This window comes from Cricetulus griseus, chromosome 8, assembly GCF_003668045.3.
Source record: "Cricetulus griseus strain 17A/GY chromosome 8, alternate assembly CriGri-PICRH-1.0, whole genome shotgun sequence".
Classification (NCBI taxonomy): Eukaryota; Metazoa; Chordata; class Mammalia; order Rodentia; family Cricetidae; genus Cricetulus; species Cricetulus griseus.
Window position 1 is genome coordinate 58015063 of NC_048601.1, and position 26173 is coordinate 58041235.

Below are 26173 nucleotides of genomic sequence, written 5' to 3' on the forward strand. Positions count from 1 at the left end.
GCACTAGAGGGACAGGACAGCCTTTCTTTGCATGCTGCCCAGTAGCCTTCACCCCTTTTCTACCTGGGTAGAAAAGCATTCCTTCCATCTCTGAAATTTTATTGAGTTTTTATAAAGAGGAGAGAGAGGAGGGTGGGGCAAGGGAAAGAAGGTGACCAGTGTGATGGTACACACCTAGAATCCTAGCCCTCAACTAAGGTAGGAAGAGTGATAGGAATTCGGGGCCAGCCTGGGCTACATAACACCCTCTTAAAGAGAAAGAGCTGGAGATGTGACTCCGTGGTTAAGATGCAGTAATGCTCTTCCAGAAAACTCCAATTCAGTTGCCAGCAATTGCAGTCACATGCACACACATTCACACCTTTTCATTTAAAAGAGTAAAAGGAGAAAAAGAAGCTGAGAGACCCAACCTCGGGGGAAGATATTGGGAAATTGGTGTGTCCTCGTAAACTTACTTTGACAAGCTAGAGGCAATGTTACCCTCCCCCACCACCCTGCCCTGCCTTGACATTAATGAGTTAAGTACTTGGCACAGAGCAGAGCCACCCCAGCCTTCTCACCTTGAACATCAATAGGAGTAGGCTTGTCTGTGGATCTGAGTGCACTGTGAGGTGCCCTTAGTGGCTACAAACACTTCTATGAGTCCCAGACTAGGGCAGTTTCCCAGGTACAGTGTGTTTGCACTTGACTTTCAGGACAGGAATGTAAGCTCACAAGTGTGTGGTTTGTGTCTTTGTGACAAGATGAGTTGAGGATTAAGGATGTGCTTTATTCCCTGTGGTGGTTTTTATTGTATATTGGTGGGTTCAGTGGGCTATTTTTGTAGTCCAGAAATTTGTTAAACTTCTGATAAAGTTTCAAATCGGACTTCATCCTTTCCCAGACCTTTGTCCTGAAGAGGACAGAGGGCATCAGAAAGGTCTGGAAGCCTGCACTCTAAGCAGCAGAAGTGGACTGGGGATAAAGCCAATTTGTAGAGTGCATGCCTGGTTTCATCCCCAGGGTTACATAAACCAGGTGTGGTGTCATACTCCTACAATCCCAGCACTTGAGAAGTGGAGGCAGAAAAATCAAGGGTTCAAGGTCAGCCCACTTACACAGTGAATTCTGGTCAGCCTGGGCTACATGAGGCTCAAAAAAAAAAAAAATGAACCAGAAGTGTACACACTAAGCAGCAGGCTTCTCGTTCTCACCCTGTGCTCAAAGGGCAGAGATCAGGTGTCACCTGCCCTCACTGCGGATGTTACATGGAGTTTAGCATGGTGTGGACTCCATGTGATGACACAGGAGAGGAGAACTGGCAGGTGCTTCTGCATGAATTTGAGGACATTGTTGAGGAGACTATCTGCCATTTCTCATAATGTCTCCTTCAGAAACTCTCTGAACATGGAAGCAGGAAAGTTGAGCCCCTTCTGTGCATGTGTCAGTGTATTTCTGTCCAGTGAGGAGTATCCTTGCTTATTCTGCCACAAGGCACAGAGCACTGCCCCAACGCCAGTGCGGGAATCACAATCCTCACTGCAATGTCTTTTTGTGGGGGTACTAGAGCTTAAACTCAGGTCCTCGAGTTTTCACACCAAGTGCTTTTCCCACTGAGCTAGTTCTCTAGCCCCTTTTTTGGTTTTTGAGACAATGGGATCCAACTGACCTTAAACTCAGTATACCGAGTAGGTTGGCCTTGAACTCTCTATCCCTCTGCTTCTACCTTCTGAGTATTGGGGCTACAGGTGTGTGCTAACATACCCAGCTGCAAACAAATTTTTATTAGGGCTGTTATTTAAAAACAAAAAAGTGAGCTTCTTTGCAAAAATGACTCTAGCTAGCTATGTCTGAGTTATAACAAAGCCTTTGGGGAAATTCTTTTATAATCTTAGAAAAATACCCTGACTTCTTAATGAAGACTCTGAGCCCTGACTGAGCAATCTGGAAGTGAGAGTTTTGCAGGGGGGTGAGCTGTGCCACATCTGACCTACGTCTCTTTGCCCCAGCAGACTCACCCGTGGCAGCTGCAGTGGTGTCTCATTTCAACGAGTGTCCAGATTCCCACACTCAGTTCTGCTTCCATGGAACCTGCAGGTTTTTGGTTCAGGAGGAGAAGCCAGCATGTGTGTAAGTATCCCTTAGTCTCCAGCGAATGGTCAGGCACCCAGTTAAAAGAGCATTTACTTCTATGAGGCTGACTAGGGATCCAAGACCCAGAGGGCTGGGCAAGCTAAAGGATGAGAACTCCCAACCAAGCACCCAGGGTGAAAGAGGAATCCCAGGATGCCAGAGCTGGGATCTGTTTTTAACAGCAAACTCTGACTAGAATTTAATTCTCTGCTTTGAGTTCCCTGGGGAAGGTATTAACCTGGGTATCTGAACCTCTATAATGAAGTTTCCATAGCCCAGACACTTTGTATGCAGCCTGTGAAATGACTGGAAGGGCATCATAGGGTCAGTATACATGTCACAGCTTGGTGGCTCCCACCTCTCTGGAGCCTCTGAAAGTACTGTCAAGTGTCATGCAGGCTCTGAACCTCCTCAACACATCAGATATAAGCCAATGACAAGGGCTGGGGTAGTTCAGAGGATAAGGCACTTGCCACATAAGCCTGATGACCTGAATTCAGATCCCCAGAGCCCACATAGAAAGCCGGATGCAGTAGGGTACATGTCTGACAAGGACCAGCACTCAAGGTCTTCCTCAGACCACCACATGTGTGCACAGCAGGGAGGCAGAAGATGCAGTTGGAGGCCAGGGCCCATTGGGAGTGAGCCTTTACCCTCTGGGCAGTGGGAGCCATGTAAGTTCAGAAAGGGATATTTGCAGGTGTTCATCTGTCTATGGTGACTGTGACAAGATGTCCATAGATGGATCTGTCACAAAATTCACCTCAAGTCATCAAACTCTTATTTCCAAAAAAGAATTGGGCATTTTCCTCTGGCAGGTGAGAAAAGTCAGGGTTGCTCCTTCCAACTCTTTACAAGCCTTCTTCAGGGCCAAGGCCCCAGAATAGGACATTCTGCCGGCCTGGGAAAGCTAAGGCCATGGAAAACAGTGACCACCCTCTTCTCTCGGTTTCCCTACTGGATGTTGGTAGCCCAGGGACAGTATTCAGCCTTCAGACATGTTAATGTGACAGGTAGCACTGTGTGTTCTTCTCTGGTGGCTCTAAGTCCTTATGTGCATCTCAGAAGCTGGACTTCACACTTCCCAGCAGGTGCTCAGCTTCTCTTAACAGAAGACACAGTGCTGGCCTGGCCTCCCATGGGCGTGCCCACAGCTCACCCTGCCACAACTGCCCACACCAGCCATGGCCTTCCTCTCTGGCCCTCTGGTTCCCACCTTTCCCCAGTGTTGCCAGACACCAAAGCAGAATGTTGGTGTCCATCACTTGCTACCATCTCTAGGCTGTGTCTCTCCAGCCATTCACAGGGCCCCTGAGAGTTGTGAGTGATTGGCCTCTAATCCTCAGAAGGCCCCTTTAGCAACAGAGATCGTGGGAGACAGGAGGGCCATGCCCTATCCTCTACACGGCATTCTGGGGACACTACACACTCTACACAGAGCCAGAGTGTCTGAACAAGGCAAGTTGTCGGGCCTGGAGATCTGGTGAGTTTTGCTTCCCTACCACTTCTGGTGCATCAGCTCTAGGAGACAGGACCACACCTTGCACCTTTTTTATATTTATAGTAACTGGAAGAATGTTCTACCTACCTAATTCCCACCAGACCAGAAACTCTGAGTCTCTACAGAGAAAGCCAGAACATTCTGTCCCCATTCTGAAGAACCTCCCGGCTTTGAGGAGCTGACACACTCAACATTCTGGTCAATAAAACTGACATACCTTGAGGTAGGGCCCCATCTGTCAGGGCCTCATAAAGAAGCCCCAGCAAGTCGAGAATGCCGTGCAGAGGCGGGCACTGCTTCTTAGCATGCTCTCCCAGAAGAAACGAGTCATTAGGTTTTCAGAAAATCTAAAGTGACATTTCAGACTCTAAAACTAGGGAGTTTAAAAAAAAAAAAAAAGATTCCAATAGTCAGACATTGAGAAAATTATCCTCTGTGTTTGCTTCAGATGAACCTAAGACTGTTCATGTGAACATCATGGAAATCTCACTGAAGCCCAACACCATGGCAGGAAGATATGCAAAAACAGGGGCTACACACCCTTTTACCAATATGGCGTGGGCAGGCGGTGGGTCTCCTGCCTGAAGGAGGCAGAATCCACACAGGTGGCTGTGTGCAGAACCACAGGAGACTGAAGTTTCCCACCTGTGTGGGTCTGAATAGCCAAACACCTAAAGAGAGCCGACCACAGTGGCATTCCAGCACAGGCAGGCAGCCCTGTAGCCACAAGAGATCAGATCCAGGTGGGAGACTTGCTCTTGGCATAAGAGCCCCCACAGGCAGCTCCAATAGCCTCTGAACACCAGTGGTGGGGGGCGGGGGTAACATGCCATCACACCCATGACAGGACCAGAGAAAACTATGCCTTGATTTTGTTCTATCCCAACCTCCACCCGAAACAGACAATAAGGGTCTCTCTGGATCTGGAGGTCAGCTAGACCTGAGTTAAAATCCAGATGAGTGCCCCACACAAGTTGCCTGGCCCCATATAACCTCAGATTTCCCTCAGAGGCCACTACCTCAAAGATGCACAGTAAGGACTCTGGCGATTGCCGTTGTGCCTCTGGGCACATGCAACTATTCACATTCATTGATTTAATTAAATAGGACTTAGTTTTATGGTCTATAATGGCCTTTTAAGCTCTGAATACCTGGAGGTGGCACAGGGTGAATTCTGTAGTCATTGCTGAGAAACTCTAAGAGACTGCCTGGGCACTGCTTCCAGCACAGCATAAGCATACAAGGTTTGCCAGAGAGACTCACACAGGTTTCACCTTCCCCATGGCTCAGGGACAGTGAAGATGTCTCAAGTGACCCTTAACTCTGAGCTGCAGAGGAAGCCCTGGCCTCCCAGCACCATGGAAGAAAGAATAGGACCAGGTGAATCCAGTCCTTTTTGTTGTTTCAGAGCTGGGGATGGAACCCAGGGCATCACAGAGTGCTAAACAAGCACTCTGCCACTGAGCCGCACCCGGCCCTGAATCCATTTCTCCAGAGAGCAAAAAAAGGTGAACTCCGTTCTCATCCTAGGGAATCCACTCCCAGCTCAACCCTGTGGGATGATACATGTTAAGCACAAGATGATACAAAATGTGTTTGGAGACAGTTTCACCCTGGTCCTCAACCCTCAGGCTCCAGTGTCTGCCTTGAGACCAGTGTTGTAGGACTCAGCCAGTCACCAGTGTAGCAGCTGCCTGCCAAAGAACACACCGAAGCTTATAGAGACCATGTGGTTAATGACTCCTAAAACTGTCCCGTGTGTGTGTGTGTGTGTGTGTGTGTGTGTGTGTGTGTGTGTGTGTGTGTGTGTGTAAATACTTTGTGTGCTGTGTGTGCCTTGTGTGTATGCGGCTGCCCTCAAAGGCTGGAAGAGAGTGGTGTTGATTCCCCTGGGTTACAGGCAGTTGTGAGGGACAGTGTGGGAACTGGGAAACGAACTTGGGTCCTCTGCAGCAGCAAGTGCTCTAAACAAGTGAACCATCTCTCCAGCCCACCTTGTGTTTTGAGACAAGGTCTCTCACTGACCTCATAATGAACAAGTTGCTTAGGCTTGCCAGCCAGCCAGCCCAGTGATGCCCCTGAGCCTTCCCAGTGCATACTCAAGGCCCAGCTTCACATGAGTTCTGGGGGTGCAAGCTCGGATCCTCCTGCATAGCAAGAACTTGTACCACCTAAGCCATCTCTCCAAATCCTACTTTACTTTTGAGACAGCATCTCTCACTGGCCTGGAGCCCATCCAGGAATCTGCCTGTCTGCTGGGATTGCAAGCACTCATCACCTTGACTGGATTCCGCACATAGATTCTGGGGATCAAACGCAGGCTCTCAAAGTGCAAGGCAAGCCCTTTCCAACTGAGCCATCTCCCCATCCACTCCCTGCTGTTTAATTTCATCTTTAACAGAAGGGCAGCGTGCCTTGGGTTTGGCACTGCTTACCTCAATGCACAAGGCTCCTTTGGTGCCCTTACCTGGGAGGCAGATCTTACCTGTGCTTCATCTTCAAGATGCAGTCTGTGGTGAAGAGCAGTTACTGGCTCCAGGTGACACAGACAGGAAGTGAAGAAACGGCTTTGAATGCAGGCCAATTTGGCTACAGAGCCTGTTCCAAGTTGTGTATACCTTTGAGCTCCTGTCCTGGGGGTGTAATCTGAAATACAAGCAAAGTATCTTTGCGTACAGAGATAATGTCCAGCCTTGGTTACATATCACACCCGCCACCGTCTGGGCGGAAAGAATTTGGTGAAACTAAAGTGCAGAAATGACTGTGCCCCATTGAAAGTGGCTTTTCAAAGGATTTTTGTTTGGTTTGGTTTTTTTTTTTTTTTTCTTGTATTGCCGGGAATTGAACCGAGATACATCCTCAGCTAGGTAGAACTTGAGATTCTGGTTTGAAGTTTCTCTTCTTACTGGGTTTTTTGTTGTTTGTTTGTTTTTCTCTCTCTTCCCCCTCTATCTTTAAATATATTACAGCTTCGGACATTTATGCAATGAATTTTAGTTAGTGACATACACACACACTGGCACCATGGCAGTAGTATGGACCTCTCTATGTTTATTCTACTTCCTATACCTCCCAATGTGCTTAAAGCATTCCTTTTCTAGTCAGGGAAATTTTTCCTTAAGGAAAACCTCAACATTTGGCAGCTGTGGTTTTCATATTTCATAATGTTTTCAAAGAGCATGATAAGCCAGAAGGAGTAGGAACTTAGGGTGACCCACAAGCTATCCTTGGAGGGGCAAGAGAGATGTCGTAGACGGTTAAAACAGAGGGACCTGAAGCCAAGGCACTGCTCTTAGGAATAGCTCCAAGGCAACTGACAGCCTTAACCACCAGCAGGCACAGCCCAGCCCCCAGCCCTTGGGAGGCCCAGGAGAATGGGGGCTTTCGATGCTCATCTGCAGCCCTGTAGTCTACAGTCCGGCCAGCCACCCTCTCTTCTCTTCCTTTTTTTTGTTCTTATTATGGGGAAGCAACCTGAAAAGGGTCTGAATCACAGAAGCCAGACAACACTTCAGAAGTGTGTATCGACAAGCAACTGCGTCAGGCCCTGCAGACCTCTGTGTGTGTGTAAATGGCCCCATGATGGAGGTGCCACTCTCACCTTTGTAATAAAGCTCATGCCACTCCGATTCTTCTCATAAAGGGAGGTGCAGCCCTCTCTATCTCTCCTGTCCAGTGCCTGGCTCATGGGTATACTTGCAGCTATCACTCTGCAATTGCTGAAGGAAGGGAAGGGGAGAAACAAGGGAGGCTGAGAAAGAACCAATGCATGTTAACTTGGTTCTAGATTCCAAGCCAGTCCTACCTCTGTGCTTCTCAGGCCGGTACCTATGCTAGAATCACCCAGGTGGCCAGACCGAGGGTATGGCCTTAGACCCAGCAGTTTCTAGAACTCCCAGGTGACTCTTCTGTGCCTGCCAGAGGTGAAGGCAGCAGCAGAGTGAGGGTGTGACTCATCTGTGGCCAGGTGAGGTGACACTCCTCCCTCCTTGTGTGACTTGTGCTTAAAATAATCAGCATAATTTAAGTCTAATATTAGAAGACTAGAAATTAAAGAGAAGATGAGATGTCACTTTTGGTCGCCTTCCCCACTCATAAAGAACTACTTTATAGGCATTTTTGTAGATCAAGGCCTGCCCTGTAGGATTGAGGGGCTGGGGAAAAAGGGTGGGCACAGGTGGGGCTGCAGGCGTTCAAAGATGGACAGGGTCTGAGAGACGGTAAGTGAGCCATGGGAAATGGACAGGCTGGTGAGCGTGTGAATGAGTGAGTGTAGATAGCACATCATTTTTGGAAAATGTGGTCTGTGGAAGCAGTGTGGGGAGAGTAAGGGACTGTATTCCAGGCGTCCAAGCATCCATGTGTGGCCACCTGTGCAAATGTCTACCCCTGGGCTAGTAGGGACCATGTGGCCACTTGAACTGGCAGGATGTTGGGGGTAGATTAAGACCCTGCATGGAAGAGATGTCAAGCATCACAGAAAGAAAACCTCTAACTCAGATGGACTTGGGAAAGTAAGGGCATCTGGGCACAGAGTTAGAACTTGAGAAGGGGCTAAGAGAACCTGTCTAATGTTGTCTAGACATGGACAACTCAGACTGTGGGTAGCCCAGCTGATCACCAACCAGCCTGGGGTTTTTGGGGGGTGGTGTCTGTTCACTGTTGTTTTCTCCAATCTGCCACCAGGGGAAAGGCCAGTGACTACCCAGTGAGCTGTGTATCCTCTCTGCCTCCCCCTAAGTTTTCTTTTTTTTTAATTAGACAAAATCCTGTCTCCATCCCACTGCACTGACCCATGAGAATCAATGTAGACAGCCTGTCTATCTAGAGCCTTAGATCATTCTTTTATTTCCCTGTTAGCCCTGCCTGACTTTCTTATTTACCAAGGACACAAGCCCTTTACACCATGTTCAACTTAAACTCCAATCTTTTCAACATTTCAAGATAAGACACTAAACCATAAGCTTACCATCCTAGCAAAGGAGATGGAGCCAGACCCCAGTCTTGGACTTCGTACAAATGTCCTTCAAGTCCCCAGAACAAGTGCAGGGAAAGCATGACTTAACTTTTTCATTACAAGATTAAAGAGAAAACACACAAAACATAAATAACCCCAACCAAAGAGCAAGAAGCCAAGTCTGACTGTACACCACTATTATCTAGGCATTAGGACTCTGAAGCAGGAGAATCATGGGTTTGAGCTAGCCAAGGCTACAGAGCCAGCCCTTGTCTCAAAACAAAACAGCAATAAACTCAAGTATGTGAGTTTCTACTAATAACCACCTTTGGGTGAGTCAGGGAAGGGTGTGTAACCCTTATCCCAGGCTGCCATTAGCCTTAAACCCCTACACCATCGGTCCCTTCACCATCCAAATGCTGATGTTTAGCCCTGGACAAAAGCCATGATCTAAGCAAACATGCCCTCTTGTCCTGTGACTCCACGAGCCTTTCTGAGAACTGGGCCTGATGACTGAGGGGAGAGGACTCAGGGATCCCACCCAGAATGGCTGTGGAACCAGCCTGGCCCAGCAGCAGCAGTAATGGCCCAGAGAGGGCCATTAAGCCCAAGATCCTTTCTGTGCTCTTTGTTCTTTAAAGCCCTTTTACCTGACAACTGCAAGTTACAAGGGAATGCAAGCATAGACTTAAAAATATTAGCTACCTTAGCCTTGGTTAGATATAGATATAGATATATTTGTAGATTCAAATTCAGTGTGTGATATGGAGCTGCTCCTCAAGGAAGCTTACTGAATGAGAGGGTTGGAACTTAATATTTATATTGAGGATTTTAAAAAAGGATCAGGGTGTCACCTCGTTCACTTTCTTGGGGAAAAAAAAGGTCATATGCTTGGAGGAATGACAGGAAAGCAAGTGTCCCATGTCTCCTTATGGTAGGTCCATCCTGAAGAACCATTCAACGAGCAACCCTGTGCGCACAGGAGGTTGCCTTTGGCATGATGGAGCCAGAGAAGCTGGGGGTGCAGCAAGTCCAGTAATGAATGGGCTGGCAATGCACGCGGCAGCACGCACGTTCGCACTTGACCTCATTTACACCTTTGCTCATTGTGTAGAGTTCAGGCATGTTTCACTGGATGCCGATACACAAGATCTCAGAGGAGTTTAGAGGCTTCTCCAGCCCTGATGTGACCAGGTGACAGTGTCAAGCCCTCATCCCTTCCTGCAGGGACCAGGCTATGCACTGACTCAGGAAATATCCTTGGGGTTAATTAAATTTGATGGTGACGACAGGAAAGCCAATCACGGACTATGCAGATAGTGTAGTTTCTTTCATCCAAAATTCTAAATAAGCAAATTTGGTTTTAAAATAACATGGATTGTGGGATAGGCATGATGACACATGCCTTTAATCTCAGCACTTAGGAGGTGGAGGCAGGCAGATCTCTGTGAGTTCAAGGCCAACCTGATCTACATAGTGAGTTCTGGGACACCCAAGCCTGCATAAAGGGTCCCTGTCTCAAGCAAACAAAGAAAAAACACCTAAATTTGGAACTGAGGAAACAGCTTAGTTGGTAAAATTCTTGCCACAAGACTATGAAGACCTGAGTCCAGATGGCCAGCACCATGGAGCTTCGGGGTGGGGGGTGTGTAGCAATGTATAGAACCCCAAAGCTGAGGAGACAGAGGCTGGAGGATCCTTGGAACTCGGTGGCTAGCTAGCCCTGCCATATAGGTGAACTCCAGATACAGCAAGAGACACCGTCTCCAAAATAAGGCAGAGGGTGATAGAGAAAGACACCCAACATTGACAGTTGTGCACACACCCATGCACCTGAACCAGGATCACACACAAGTGAGCACACACACACACACACACACACACACACACACACACACATGAACATGCGCACACAGTGTCGTCACCTATCAAAATGAAGTTCCTGTCCTCAATGCTGCCATTAGCACTCAAGAGTTAGTCTAAGGACAGTGAGAACAGTGAAGAAAGAGTCAGTTTCCCCTCCCCTCAGCGAGCAGCGCCAAGGCAAGGAAGTGGGAGTCACTGCCTCACGCCTGTGTCTCCAATCACAAAGCATGCAGCAGCCCTTTGGGGTTTGTCCAGCAGGCCCCAGAACCTTCCAGCATAGCTTGGGTAAAGCAACCCTTCTGTCAGAAGCAGGCTAACATTCCTTTCTCCCACAGCTGCCACTCTGGATATGTGGGTGCTCGCTGTGAGCATGCAGACCTCCTGGCTGTTGTGGCTGCCAGCCAGAAGAAGCAGGCCATCACTGCCTTGGTGGTGGTCTCCATTGTGGCCCTGGCTGTCCTGATTATCACCTGTGTGCTGATCCAGTGAGTATTTGCCACCCCCAAGTTCATGTCCCCCACCTGCCTGACTTGCCAGGAGCATCTGGATGGAGTATGGCCACATCAAAGGGCCACGAGTTTGTTGTTGTGACATGAGAGTGATGTCAGCTGATCTAAGAGGATAGTTAATATCTCTCCACACAGTGGAGGGCAATGTGTGCAATCGCCTGGAGCATGGGTAGTTGCCAGCAATGGTTTTGGGCTCTTCTAGAAATCATGTCAAATCAAAGACATGCTCCACCACTGCCCTTGAACCCAGAACCTTCTGAAAACTTATGAGCTGGAAACAGCTCCCAGTGCCCTTGGTCCACAACGAAAGTGCTTCCTCCCTGCAGAAATCCTAAAGTCATATCAGAGGCTCCCAATGCTGTTACTACACATAGTGTCACCACTGGCAATGCCCCTTCCTCTTTCTCCACCACCACTCTCTCGACCTCTACATTGTATCCTCCAGGAAGCTATGCTGAGCCCCAGGTCAAGGGAGACGGCAGGAGTGTCTTATCCTATTAGCTTTCCCAGAGCTTCCCGCTGGTCTGGCCAGTATAACCAAAGCCTCTGGAAACACAGTGCTGTATTCCCAGAAGCAGACACCAAGCCAGACTTAATCCCTGGAACAGTTTAGTCTAAGTCAAAGGGCTCAGAGGATTCCTACCTAGTTTGAATTGGCACAGGGTGCTCTTGGTCAGTTAAAGGCAACCTGTCAGCACAGTTCTGCTTGACTCAGGCTGGGATTGGAGAAAGCACAAAGGCTATTTCGATGAGGCTGGATGTGAAAGCAATGCCAGGCTTTTGTCCTCCGTGACTGGCCAGGTTACACACAGACCAACCAAAGACACTGTCCTGGTGAGTTGCTGCTGTTAGGACATGTGAGGCACAGGTCCAGTGACTCTCCTAGACTTGGCCACCTCCTGAAGCATCATGACCTCCAACCCCAGGGTCTTCTGGTCCTTGTCCTTATGTCTGTTGCAAGGCCATTGCTACACTGGCAGAACTTCTCAGCTGGCCCTTTATGGAGACAGCAAGCCTCTAGGTGGATGGCCTGTCCCCTCAGACAGGTAGGGAATCTGGAGCCAAGTGACGCAGAGAGTCTAGAGCAATAGTGCTGACACTTTGTGATAGCCAACAGGTACTTTGAGGCATGTTGGTATCTGTCCAGGTCCTCAGGGTCCTGAGGTGACTGATGCTCTGAGAGGCTAAGTGAGCACCCAGGGCTACCCAGCTGGACTCTCCTGCCAGGCAGGTACAGCTCAGCCTGTCCCTTCTGTCACCAGCTGCTGCCACGTCCGCAAACACTGTGAGTGGTGCCGTGCCCTCGTCTGCAGACACGAGAAGCCCAGCGCCCTCCTGAAGGGAAGGACCGCTTGCTGCCACTCTGAGACAGGTACAGGGAGGCTTGTACAGGGTGGCTTTCATCCTTTTCTTCCTGGAGAGGTACTGCCAGGTGGAGAAAATGGTCCCCATTTTCCAAGCTTTCACAGAGGTGCTGAGACAAAACAGGAGGGGAGTGAGGGGCTGTTTTCCCCTCCCACTCCTGACAGGGGTACTGGCCATGGGTTTGGCTAAACTACAGCCTTCCTGATAGAAGTATCTCCCCCAACCTCCTCGCTACTCTAGCTCATCTTTCTCTGTCACTGAAACCCCACTCCCCTCTACTGTAACTCGTATTCTGTCACTGAAACCCCACTCCCCTCTACTGTAACTCGTATTCTGTCACTGAAACCCCACTCCCCTCTACTGTAACTCATATTCTGTCACTGAAAGTTTCAGAGGTTGATACCCCTGAAGCTGAGCTAGAACTCAACTTGGCTGCTGAGAGAAGCCAGTGAGTGACACTGGATGATGTTGCCTCAAAGTCTCTCCAGAATGGCTCAGGCCCACATTGTTCACCCTGTCTTTCTTTTCTGCCAGTGGTCTGAAGATCCCAGAGGTGGAATTTGCCCAGGTGGCCTATGGCAGCCCAGTGACAGAAAAGCTTCTTGGGATAACACCACCAGCAGTGACCAGGCACCTCGGACATGCTGGCGGACCTTCTCTCACTGCGCAATCGTCTGTGCAGCCTTCTGTCCTTTGCAGGCCTCCAAGACTGTGTGATAATTCTGCCTGCTGGGCTTCCTCAGTACACCCTAGAGAAGAGGCCAGTAGACCACATTTTAAGACAAGTTGAACAAGAACCTCAAAGGGCTAGCCTTGGAGCTAACCTACCCCTGGCAAGTGCTTGGGTTGGTGTCTCCTGCCAGCCATGGCTTCCAGGCTGTTTCTTCTCAGTGGGCCATCTGCCCCCAGCAGAGACTCCTTGGCTGATGGACAAAATGGACAAAAGGAAACGCCTCTTGTTGTATGAAGACACCGTGGCATCCCAGGAGCCTTGACATCTCCTCAAGCTGTTGCCGGGATGTGTGTCTTATTTATTAGATGGATAATGGTTTTATTTTTAATCTCTTAAGTTAATGTCAGGCATTAATGATACATGGACGGCTGACTGTGAAGTTACACCAAAGAGGCACGTCCAGCCGCTTTGATTCAGCAAGACTGCAGAGAGGGGGCCTCCCAGGGGCTGTAGAGACAGCATTCAAAAGTGCACTCTGATTGAAGCAAAACTGCTGTTTGGAGGTGGTGCCCTCTAAGATACAAAGCAGGAAAGTCCCCCAGAAACACACTGTAGCAAAGTTAGCAAGGCCAGTGGCATGGAGAATCCCCCCTGATGGGGGCAAGAGCACAAGAGAGCCTGTGTGGACACCTAGGGAGGACACATGCCAACGCTTGATTAAGTGGATTAACTTCCTCGTGAGCCCAGCCCCAGCTTTAGCAGCCAGCTGTGGGCCAAATCCATGAAGCGGACCAGCCCTTTATTTTCCATGCTGTTGCCTTGGTTTTTGCTTTATTTTTAGAAGGAGAAATTTAACTTTCCTATTTATTTTCAAGCATTGGGATAAATATCCCACTGTTGTTTTTTTGTTTTGTTTTGCTTTGCTTTGCTTTGTTTTGTTCCCATTCAGGACGTTGGCATTATTAACAAAATTGCTGCCAAGCCTCTCTACTCTCCTCTGGAGAAAGAGACATGTTCCCTGAGCACATGAGGATGCTCTGACCCACTGGGCCCACCCTCATCCCTAGGCTGCTCGGTACTGTCTCAAGACAGAATGACAGTAAATATATAAAGCTGCTTACTGAGGAGGTCACTCTGTAACTCAGAAGTGTAAGCCCGCCCCTGTCAGCCCTCCATAGCCTCTCACAATGCATCAGGACAGGGACATTTGACATACTGAATCAGTTTGGTTTCTATCAGGAAGATTTGCCTGTTCCTCATTCTTCTCCATTCCACCTTTTCCTCTGGGTTTTTTTCTTCTCATATGATCTAGGCATTGATCTGGCCCAGGTCTTAGCCCTGACACTCTTTGTTCACAATGCCTGGAGCCCCAAAAGAAGAAACTTGGTCTGTTCAATGCTGTCCTCTAACTACAGAGCTGACACAGCTCTAGGCAGAAGTCATAATTTTCGTTATTTTATTATTATTATTATTATTTTGGTTTTGGTATTTTGTTTGTTTGTTTTTGTGAGACAAGGTCTTGCTGTGTAGCTCAGGTTGGCCTTGAACTCTCGATCTTCCTGCTCAAGCCTCCTGAGTTTTGGGCTTACAGGTGTACACCACCATGCCCAGCAGAGTTTTTCAATCTCTAAAGAAAATAGGTTAAGTTTGCATTCCTTGGTATCATTCATGTGGGTCAAGGTCGAGTGTAGCCTGCTGCTCAGAGACCAATCAACTGCACTGGACTTTAGACCTCTATTGTTGGCTTCCAGCATTCCCAGCAGACCCTGTCTGAAGTCCTGCTCATGGGGACCGACACAAATGGAGGTGTGGGGCTTGTTTTAGTTTAGTGCACACTGTTATTTTCAGATGACAGGTCTTTTTCTGGTCTGTTGGATGCTCCTGGACATCTGACTTATTTCCAAGGGTTTGAACTGATATCAAAGTATTAATGGGAATGTCCCATCCTAAAGATGTTACCAGGAATTGTCATCCAAGACTCAGCAGAGGTGGGGGAAATTAGGACAAAGACATGATGGTGGAGGCAGAGGATCCCAAGGAGGACCTCAGCTTGGTGTCTGAACATTCCAGTTCTCAGGTCCAGCCTATCACAGCAGCTGGTAGCCCTCCTGGTGCCTGTACCCAGATGCAGCTGGCTCAAATGCCCCCTCGAAGTGCCTTCCCAGTTAGGCCTTTTGCAAAATAATGGGTCTGAACAGTCAGAAGCTGAGACTAGGTGGAGACAAGTCTGGCTGTACATTGTCCCTGCCCCAGCAGATGACAGCCCTGCTTTTTGGTGACTTTGATTTTGGAAGTCAGACAAATGCTATTTTCCTTCTTGGGACACCTCACAGCACAGATAGCCCTGGTTAGCCTACCAGCACCCTCCTGTCGGCTCACACTGCACTCCTCACAGTGCTCTGTCAGTTCACACTGGGCTTCCCACAGCACCCTCCTGTCAGTTGACACTGTACTTCCTGGCCCTCTCTTGATGTTCAGTGCATCTATAAATAAGGAGTACTCCTGCTAAGCCACACAGGACAGTGAACAGCACAGCTGTTCCAGTGACTCGGGGGACTATGAAAATACCCAGTGAATGAACTGAAATTAATTCTAGGGACATTGAGATGGCTCTGTGAGTAAAAGCACTTACCAACAACCCTGAGGACCTGAGTTCAATCCTTGGGACCTACATGGTGGAAGGAGAGAATTGTTCTACACACATGTTCTCTCTCTCTCTCTCTCTCTCTCTCTCTCTCTCTCTCTCTCTCTCACACACACACACACACACACTAATTTTTAAAAACAAAATGAATTTTAGCAAGGCTCCCACACCTCTAGTTGTGACTTTAAACACACCATGGGACAATTTTTCTCTGTGGAAAAATACAGTGGTGACTCCAACCTGAAAGATAGATTCCAGGTGGACATACACAGAACCAAGCCCAGAAAAAGGTGGGAACAATAGTCCCAAGATCCCTCTTCTCCCTTAAAAAAAGGGGGAGAGGGAAGAGTTGGTCCTAAACACTCACACTGGTTTAATTGGTAGATTGTTCCCTTCAAGTACAGAAAGCCACCTGGGGTCCCCAGGCCAGGTTTCCTAGTGCCCGTGAGCCTCTGGATGGACCAACAACATTCTAACACCACCTACAGGCCCAGTCCTATGGTGAGTTCTAAGCCTGTCTCTCCCAGACCAAGGGGAGGTCATATTAAACAACACATACATTTTGACATAGGGTTTCACTCTATAGTCCAGGCCAGCCTTGAACCCATGATTCCCCTGCCTCAGCCTCCTGGGTCACAGGTGTGTGCCACCACACCTGGATTATGCTTGTTTTTAATGTTCTGGTGTAAGATTTATTCCCTGAAGCCATCGTTTTTGTCTCAAAGACGTAGTGTTGCACACAAAGTACTGAAAAGCAACTCCTCTCCATAGTGTAATAACTTTATTATAAGAACCTGATGCTGTTTTTAGAACTCATCATTCTGATTTCTGTATATGATGCACTGAAGGTTAATATGTAATGTTTTAATTTATTGTATGTGGTAAGTTAATTTTGGTTTCTGTAATGTATTAATGTGATTAGAAGCATTTTTCCTTAATATCTGAATTATACTTAAAGAGTAGTGAAGAATATAAGATACTGTTGTGTTTTTCAGAAATGTGTGTTGTTACTCAGTTGTATCGTACCTTGTTTGGAAGGATGAAGGAATGAACTCTTTTTTTTTTTCCTAAATACCAAGACTGGAGTTTTCCTTTAGTGTGGCTAAACAAATTTTCTCTGAAAATGTGAATAAGAACAAAATAGCAGGTGATCTTTTTTTTAAGATTTACTCTTATTCCTAATAACATCAATCTATTCATGTGTGTCTATGCAGGTTATATGCACATGAGTGCAGTTGCTCTCAATGGCCAGAAGAGGGCATTGGATTTTTCCCCTATATCTAGTGTTATAGGAGGCTGTGAGCCACCTGACATGTTCCCACATAACATGCCAACACAGGTCTATTGAAAGGGCAGTAAACTCTCTTCAGCATGAAGCCATTTCTTGAGTTCTAGATGATCTTTGTAGGACTCCTAAGTCTGACTACAACTGACCCCTGTCTGCCTAAAGAAATGAAGTTCTAGCTGGGTGTTGGTGGTGCATGCCTTTAATCCCAGCGCTCAGGAGGCAGAAGCAGGCAGATCTCTGTGAGTTTGAGGCCAGCCTGGTCTCCAGAGCAAGTGCCAGGATAGGCTCCAAAGCTACACAGAGAAACCCTGTCTCAAAAGAAAGAAGGAAGGAAGGAAGGAAGGAAGGAAGGAAGGAAGGAAGGAAAGAAAGAAAGAAAGAAAGAAAGAAAGAAAGAAAGAAAGAAAGAAAGAAAGAAAGAGAAAGAAATGAAGTTCTTCCTAATACCTGGAGGAAAACAGTGACACTTCATCCTGTACTGAGAGAAACTGAGGCAGGACTGAATGCAGAAAATGCCTCCAGGTTATTTCCTGACAACAGTCATGATCACCTTGAGAATTTAAGGTAAAGAGTGTGTACATGGCAATGTGGTCTATATTAATATTCTTGAGAACTGTTAGGAATGTAGATCTTGGGGTGCAATGTAAACTCTAGGGTTACCCATGCTCCTCTGCTTCTCAGTCATTCTAATAACACGATCCAGAATAAGAACCTGTGCTGTAGGACTGGAACAGATTTTATATGAGGCTGTTTCTAGGGAAAACTTGCAGAGTCCTGTAAAACAGTGAAACTCAGTTACCCTGTGGGGTTTGTTCTGGTGTCCTTTCTATTGTGATAAAATGCCCTGACACAAAGCAGCTCAGATTCCAGGTCACAGTCATGAGGAACATCAAAGCAGGTACTTGGAGAAGCTTATCACATCACGTCCACAGTCAAGAGCAGAGAGGAGCCGGACATGGCACTCTGCAGGCAGAAAGAACTCAGGAGTTCCAATCCAAGCTGGTCTACATAGCAAGCTCCAGGACAGCCAGAGCTACAAAAAGTAACCCTGTCTCAATCCCACCCTCCCAGAAAAAAAAGTAAAGAACAGAGGGGAAAGCACAGATGCCACCTGCCTGGTGACGCCTGCTGACTTCCTTCACTCTTTTTTTAAACTATTTATTTATTATGTATACAGTGTTCTGCCTGCATGTCTGCTTACAGGCCTGAAGAGCACACCAGATCTCATTATAGATGGTTGTGAGCCACCATGTGGTTGCTAGGAATTCAACTCAGGACCTCTGGAAGAGAAGCCAGTGTTCTTAACCTCTGAGCCATCTTTCCAGCCCTGCTTTCTTCTCTCTTATACAGTTCGGGTCCCAGCTCTGGTGCCACCTACATTCAGGGTGAATGAATCTTCTCATCTTAAGGACCAAACAAGACAGTCCCTTACAGGCATGCCACAGGCCAACCTGATCTAGACAACTCTTCATTGAGACCCTCTCCCAGTGATTCTAGGTTGTGTCGAGCTGACAGAACTAACCAACAGAGAGCTGCAGTGCACAGCAGCCCAAACACTGAGACTGCATTTCTTTGGACCGTCTCTGCACAGCCTGGTGAAAGTACACACAGACCTATCTGTCTCTCTTCTGCCCCATCCCTTGGAACCCACTGTTGGCCTCTAACTGCAGAGAGTACTTCTAGAACTATCCACCTAGTCCCTGTAAGTTTTGGCAAACCATCCCCGTTTCTCTCCGGTGTGTGGACCTTGCATGTACAGCTCAGAAGATCACAGCCATGGAGCAGGAATCAAAGAACTGCTGAATAGCATCAAGACTTGGCTCAAGCATGGTTCAGTGGGGGACAGAGCTATAAAGATCCATGTATGTGACCGAGAGGACCACCTTCATCAACCTACCTTGAAGAAAGATGGGAGCTCCTACAAGGAAGGCCACTGGTTTGTGTTCAAGGCTATGCTTGAGTGGACCACAGCTTTACATGAATTTTATCCTTGGGCATAACAACAGATTGAGTTTTTGCACTGAAAGGGAAATGCAGCGGGGGTGGGGGACAGCCTTTTTGCAGGAACACTGCGTCTGGTGAACATTACACACAGATACAGGAATGCCCAGGATAGGTCCTCTGTCACAAGTCCTGTAGGGGTCCCTGGAAGAGAGGATAGCTGGAGCACTGCCCAACAGCCTACACCTCTAGCATACAACACATGGCAGGGCAGGATTGTGGGTATGGGTGTCATCCCAGGAGGACACTGCAGCACTGAAATGTCCCACCAGAACAAAGAAAGAGTGGCCTTTCCCCTGCACTGTGCACACCTGGTATGGGTGTGCCAAGGTGTGGTATGGGGCTTCTGGGTACCTGTCAGGAAGGGGGCCCCGGAAGTCAAGTCCTGGACCTGAATCCAGGCCACTCCTCTCCACCTTGCCACTCTGGGGTTCTGCTAGTCATTCTGCCTCTTGTGCTGTCTGTTCAGTTCCCATCCACTCTGCTTAGGAAGCAGAGCCAGGACAGTCTCCCATGTGCACAGTCTGGTTCTTAGAGCAAAAACCTAGATGTGATCCTAAATGCCTCGAAGATGTGGTCTAACTCAAGCTCCAAGCCTCCAGTGACCTTCAAGGTGAAAGAAGGCATGGTGGAGGGGTGTCAGGAGAAGTCCAGAGAGCCCAGGACCTGTGGGGTCACATAAGCAAGATGATAGTGTCATCATGTCACATGTTAAAGTGATTAAGGGACAGAGGTGTCAGTGGGTGAAGCACTTAGCACACAAGTGTGAAGGCGTGAGTTCAAGCCCTCAGAACCCACATAAAGCCAGTTACATATCTATAATCTCACCATTCCTAAATGAGATGGGAGAGGTAGAACCAGCAGAAACTTTGAAAGTTCACAGGTGAGGTAGCCTAAAGTATGAAGCAGCATGACTGCACGCGCGCGCGCACACACACACACACACACACACACACACACACACACACACACACACGTATATACAGACACACACATAGACACACAGGCAACTCAGGGACCTGGTATGTGACGCTCACAGCCAGCATGGGTCTTCATTTTCATCTAACTTTCTCTGCTCTCATGAAGTGCTATCTTCAAGTACATTAGAAACACACCCTAAGCATCCTGTGACATCCTTCCACCCACTTGAAGATCTGTAGCTTTAAAAATCACCCAAGTGAATACAACAGAGCTTCATTACAACTGCACCCACGCCTTACTTGGGTGTAGACTCAGGTGCATCCTGGGAGATTTCCATCCTGGGCAGGAAAGTGTGAACCCCTGGGCTCTGGATAAAGCAGTTAAGCTCCCATTTCAATACTGTGGCTTTTTGTCGGCTTTTGAGAAGACACGAATTGCCTCACAAGCATTTGGTCTATAAACAGAAGTTCCTTGAAAGGGTGCTTTAAATTCCAATGAAGGAGAAAAGACAAATCTCAAAATCTGGCACAATGATTGTGCCAAAACCAGTCTTTTTTGTTGTGGTGGTGGTGGTGGTTGGCCTGGAACTTACTATGACAACCAGGCTAGCCTTCAGCTTACAGAGATCTACTTGCCTCTGTCTTCTCTTCTGAGTGTGGGAATTAAAGTTGTGTGCCACCATGTCCAGCCCATTTACTTGGAAAAAAAGAAAACTTTAAAGATAATATCCCTCCCTGACATAATTTAATTCTATAAAACAGATAAACTGAAACTAGAAATGAATTATATGAATTTAACTGACTATAGCAATAACACTAATAACAATAACCTAATGTTTTGGGGTGGGTTTTTTTTTTTTGGCTTTTTGAGACAGAATTTCTCTGTATTGTTTTGGAGCCTATCCTGGCACTCGCTCTGGAGACCAGGCTGGCCTCGAACTCACAGAGCTCCGCCTGCCTCTGCCTCCCGAGCACTGGAATTAAAGGCGTGCGCCACCAACTCCCGGAAACTTTGTTTTTATAGTTATAATGCAGTGGTGTCAAGTATAAGGTGAATATTTCAACTATTAACTATTTTCAGGGATTCTGTGGGATGGCATAGTGGCTTAAGTAAGGCTCTTACAAAAAAAAAAAAAGTGACATCCTGGGTTTGATCCCTAGGAGCCTCTTAAAGGAAGGAGAAAACTAACTCCTATAGGTTGTCTTCTGACATCTATTCACTTGTCATGGCATGCCACACACACAAATAAAATATTTTCAGAAAAATTTTATGTTGGCCCCATAATGGAAAATATAAGATCTCTATTGTTTCTAATAATTAGTTACTATTCCAACTATGTCTCGAATGTAAACTAAGACACCCGCTATAATTTCCTCAGGCTATGCCTGCTCTGTCTGAGGATGGCTAGACGTAACTCTAACCCCTTGGGCCTATCATGCTTTTTGGCCTTATGTTCTGTACCAACTCTGTAACTGTGCTATATTTGTTGTATAGTCGTCCATTCGGTGTGGGATCGCTTTCCCCAGTAGGAACAAGACTTTGGGCCTTAATTCACTACTGTATCCCCAGGGATAAAATAATGTCTACTGTGTAAACTACCTAATAAGTATTTCAGAATGAAAAAAAGGAAAAAGAAAAGATGAATAGGAGCTGAGAGATGACTCAATAGGTAAGAGCACTGGCTGCTCTTCCAAAGGACACCAGTTGAATTCTCAGCACCCACATGATGGCTTGCAACTGTCTGTAATTCCAGCTCAAGGGGATGTGACGTCCTCTAGTGGGCATTTGCACATATATGCACATATGTATACACAGACACACTTTACACATAGGTGAAAATAAATCTTGAGAAAAGGTAAATAATTTTGGTCAAGCAAAAGACCAGTGTGAGAGGCCCATTCACATTGCTTCTAGACAGCATTTAAAGAAAAGTCTAGTCAGATAAATTAGGCAAGAAAAAAATATAATCACTGTCTACAGCTCAAACTTATTGTAAATGATGATTTTTAAAGACCTAGATAAACATTTAGATTTCTTGCACTGGTGTAAGTAAAAACACGGGGGTCGAGGGGACTTTTCCTCAAACCACAGTGACACAGATACCAAAAACACACTATGTAATATAACCTGTGTTATATTACACAGCCCATGTGTATGGACTTCTGAGTAAATCCTGCCTCTACACTGTGCATCCCGGATAGGTGAATTAACTACTCTGGCCTCAATTTCCTCATAGTAAAGTGAGCAGCATATTGGCCATATCTCAGTGGTGAGGTTTTGATCATCATAATGAATTACCACATAAAACCTCAAAGTCGGGTGCAAGGCAAAGGCTTAGTAAACAGTGCTGGCACTGAGTATACTTAGTGACGTAGCCCAGATTGCACCTCTGTTTTGTTGGTTTCAGCTGTATTGATGATCCCTGGGAGCTGTGTTACACACACACAAAGAAAGAACTCACTCATCGCAGGTGAACTGTGAATGAGCTCACGGGCTAGTTCCCACTAGACCACAAGTGTCTGTGAAGGGAACACAGTGAGGACATGGGTAGCCAAGGGATCACAAGGAGCTGTGCCAGCCAGGTGTCATCACGCCACCTGCCTAGGACGTGCATTCAGGCCTGTGCCAAGCCACTTGGTAGTCATTGCACAAGGGGTAGGAACGCCCTAAGAGAACCACAGATGCACACAAAGCAGGCACAGTGTGTGTGCCACAGGGCAGTGAGGTGTGACATACACAATGATGAGCTCAGAAAGCTGTGTGACAACCTTTTGCCCAAGATGTTCCTACAGTGCTCCTCATAACACCCCTTCCAGCTGGTCCATGGTGCCTGCCCTGCAGCCACAGCCAGAGTTAGCAGGGCTGACTACTGACAGCAAGGCGCTCGGCACCAGCCCACCTGCACAATCCTTGCATCACTGGTCAGGTCACCTGAGAGGGAGGAGTCAGTAAGCAAGTGTGGAGGCTCTCCTCTCATTCCTAGGAGCCAGGGGCATGCAAGGCTTGCATCTGGGGAGGCTCGATATTGAGGGAGCTACACATGTCCAAAAGGACTCACTCTTGGGGCACAGCTGGGTTGAGAGTCCACTTCCTGATCTACAATGCCTGGTTTACCCTCATTCCCTCAAGACTTCTCTCCAGACTAATCTGATCCCTTGTGACACCTCTAGACAAAAGGGACACTGGTGATGACAAATGGAGCAGAGTCACCAGCCAAGATCTCAGAGGAGGTTTTATTCTGACAAAAAAAATAAAAAATGTGATGTTCTGGGCTGCAGGAGGTATGGCCTGGTGCTGGACATATGACCTGTCATTTATATAAGCTTTCAGGGAGCTTGTAATGAGAGGTGTGGGGAGGATGAAATAGAGAGGGAGGAGAGTGTCTGTCAGGAAACAACTAAGGGCAGGTGCTTTTCCTATATGTAGGATGGCCCAAGCTTCATTTTCTTCTTTGCATTTTTTGTACTGTGTGCTGCTTCATCATCATTTTATGTGTATGTGTGGATGCCTCTCTCTCTCTCTCTCTCTCTCTCTCTCTCTCTCTCTCTCTCTCTCTCTGTGTGTGTGTGTGTGTGTGTGTGTGTGTGTGTGTGTGTGTGTGTGTACCAGACGTGTGCAGTGCCACTAGAAGGCAGAAGAGGGTGTCAGAGCCCCGGAGCTGGAGTTACAGGTGACTGTGAGCCTCCATGGGTGTTGGGAAACAAACCCCAGTCCTCTGCAAGACTAGCACATGCTTGTAACCTTGTTAATCCATCTCTCCAATCCTGGTTTAGTTTTGTTTATTTGGTTGGTTGGTTGGTTGGTTTTTGTTATTGTTGTTGTTCTGTTTTTGTTTGTTTCGTTTGTTTGTGTGTTTGTGGGGTTTGGGGATTTGTTTGTTGTTGGTTTGGTTTTTTGTTTGTTTTTAGACAGTGTCTTAAGTAGCCCAGGTTTGACCTCAAACTCACTGTGCAGTCAAAATGACCTTGAATCTGATCCTCCTGCCTCTACCAAGTGCTAAGACAACAGCCATGTGCCATCCCATAGAATAGTTGATTTTAACCAGATTGCAGGCTCTGTAGTAAAATGGCCAAGGCTGTCACGCTCACAGTTCTCTAAGAGGGCTGCACACAGAGCAATCAATCAATCCACAGCCATTTCCTTTTGACTGGGCACAGGGCCAGTTTACTACCTCCCTCCCCAAGCAGCATCACCTGCTGTCTTCCTAATCTAGAGGCTGGGAATTGAAGGTGGTTTTTTTTTTTTTTTTCAGTTGATAACTATTTTCCTCTTTATGTGAAAAAGATTAAAGGCAAATGGAGATATCCATATGCAGGCGCTGTCCAGAAGTACTGTATTCACAGGCTTGACCCACCACACCTTAAAAGACCCAAATGTCTCCCAGCTTTCTGCTCTGCCCACCTAGAACTTTGCATCGCCCCTCATCTCTGCATCTCAGAGGTAACGGGCTTGAGAGCAACATCTATGAAAAAGTCTCTCTTCCCCATGTGTCTCCCATGGGAAAAGACCTTTCCAGAACCTTCCTCCAGTGTCCAGTACCCTTCCCTTCAGGTCCCAGCAGCCTAAGCGAATCACTCACTGCTGTGGAATGACCTTGATCTGTTTAAATCAGGAAGGTGTGCCCTGTGCATCTAGAGAAGAGACCATGGCCACTCGCCTGAAGCAGCAAGAAAGAAGCGTGGGCACTCGAGGGTGGGTGAGAGCGCTCATCACCTGCGTGGGCTCCTCAGCTTCATCTGCTTCTGAAACCCCATTTTCTCCCAGAATCAAGAGGTCTGATTGTCTTAGGCTATGTTTCAGTATGTTTGGCCAAAGGTACAGTAACTGCTCCCAAAACAGATGAATGAATGAATGAATGAATGAATGAATGAACAAATGAAGACCTGGAGGGAAACAAAAAGAAAATGAGGTAGGGATAGCAGAAAGGACAATATCCATTCCAGAGACTTGCTAAGCCCATCCCCTGCTGATGTGTGGACAGCTTGAGGGAGCTTATGGTTTGCTCTGTGGCTCTGATCCTGTAACTTGGTTTGGCAATCTATTTCTCTGACTACATTGCTCTCTGTGCTGGGATACCAGAATTTACTCTCTAGCAAGTAGGAAAAAAAAAAGTCCAGTACTGAGACTAGAGGCAGATTGTCGTGGGGGCAGGGTACAAAATGCACACCAGTGGGGCTGAGATGAGGTTTTGTTCTGTCACTGAAAACTGCTGCCTGTAAAACACTTGACCAAGCCCAGTGGAGAGAAAAGTGCTTGAAATTGCTCTCCCCACAGTCAATCACTTCAAATGAGTATCCCAAAGTATTGGGTTTCAAGTTACTGGGGAAGCAGGGAGGTCTGTCAGAACACAGTACAAGGTGTGTTTGAGACAGCTCTGTGTGTGTGTGTGTGTGCGCGCACACACGCGCGCGCACATGCGTGCACAAGCACTCACACTCATGTGTGCTCATACATGGGCCCAGAGGTCAACCTCAGACATCATTCCTCAGGCTTTGTGAGAGAAGGAAGCCGCTCGCTCCAGACTCTGGCTGGAGTCAGAACTTCCGCACAATGATGAGAGCAGAATTGCCTACACAGACAGTGCTGTCTTCCTACAGTCATCTGTGCCAGTTAGGTTTTGTCAACTTGACACCAGCCAGGATCATCCAGGAAGAAGGAACCTCACCTGAGCAAATGTCCAACAAGATTGGCCTGTAGACAAGCCTGTATGACATTTTATTTAGTGGTCAATGTGGAAGAGCCCAGACAACTGTGGGTGATGCACCCAGGGGCAGGTGGCTTTGAATTAAATATTAAAAGAGCAAGATTTCTGGAGAGATGGCTCAGTGGTTCACAAGAGAAAGATGAATGACCCATGGGGAGTAAGCCAGTAAGCAGCCTCTCCTTACACCCATAGCTCTTCAGTTCCTGCCTCGAGTCCCTTCATAATGGACTATAAGCTGTAAGAGGAAATAACCCATTTCCTCCCATAAAGTTATCCTTTAGCCTACATATGTACACTGTGCGCGTGCACGCTCGCGCGTGCGCCATACAATAATAATAAGTAAATATTCTAAATATATATGGAGAGACGTAGAACACACACCAACCTCTACACACTGTCATCCTCACAATGAGAGTCCCCACTACAGCTGCAGCTTCACCATTTTAGAAATTTAGAGATTGATTTGAATGTAAATTGCCTGTCTCCATCCCAAGCCTGGTGAGTCAGGACACCACCCTGCTACTTTACCAAGCATCACTTCAGGTGGTGCTCACAGTCCTCAAAATGTGTCCATCAAAATCCAGAGCACTGACTGGGCCTGGAGAGACGACTCAGTTGATAAAAGGCATCTA

General features: G+C 47.3%; 1 protein-coding gene across 1 annotated transcript in view; it reads left to right on the forward strand.

The window, feature by feature from the left end:
- Nucleotides 1-16993, forward strand: part of Tgfa (transforming growth factor alpha) — an 89968-nt gene extending 72975 nt beyond the window's left edge. The window contains 4 exon segments of the mRNA XM_027428628.2: nucleotides 1992-2109; nucleotides 10772-10921; nucleotides 12208-12317; nucleotides 12845-16993. Of these exon segments, the coding sequence (XP_027284429.1) occupies nucleotides 1992-2109; nucleotides 10772-10921; nucleotides 12208-12317; nucleotides 12845-12852 (386 nt within the window). The 3' untranslated portion in view covers nucleotides 12853-16993.
- The last annotated feature ends 9180 nt before the right edge of the window (nucleotides 16994-26173 follow it).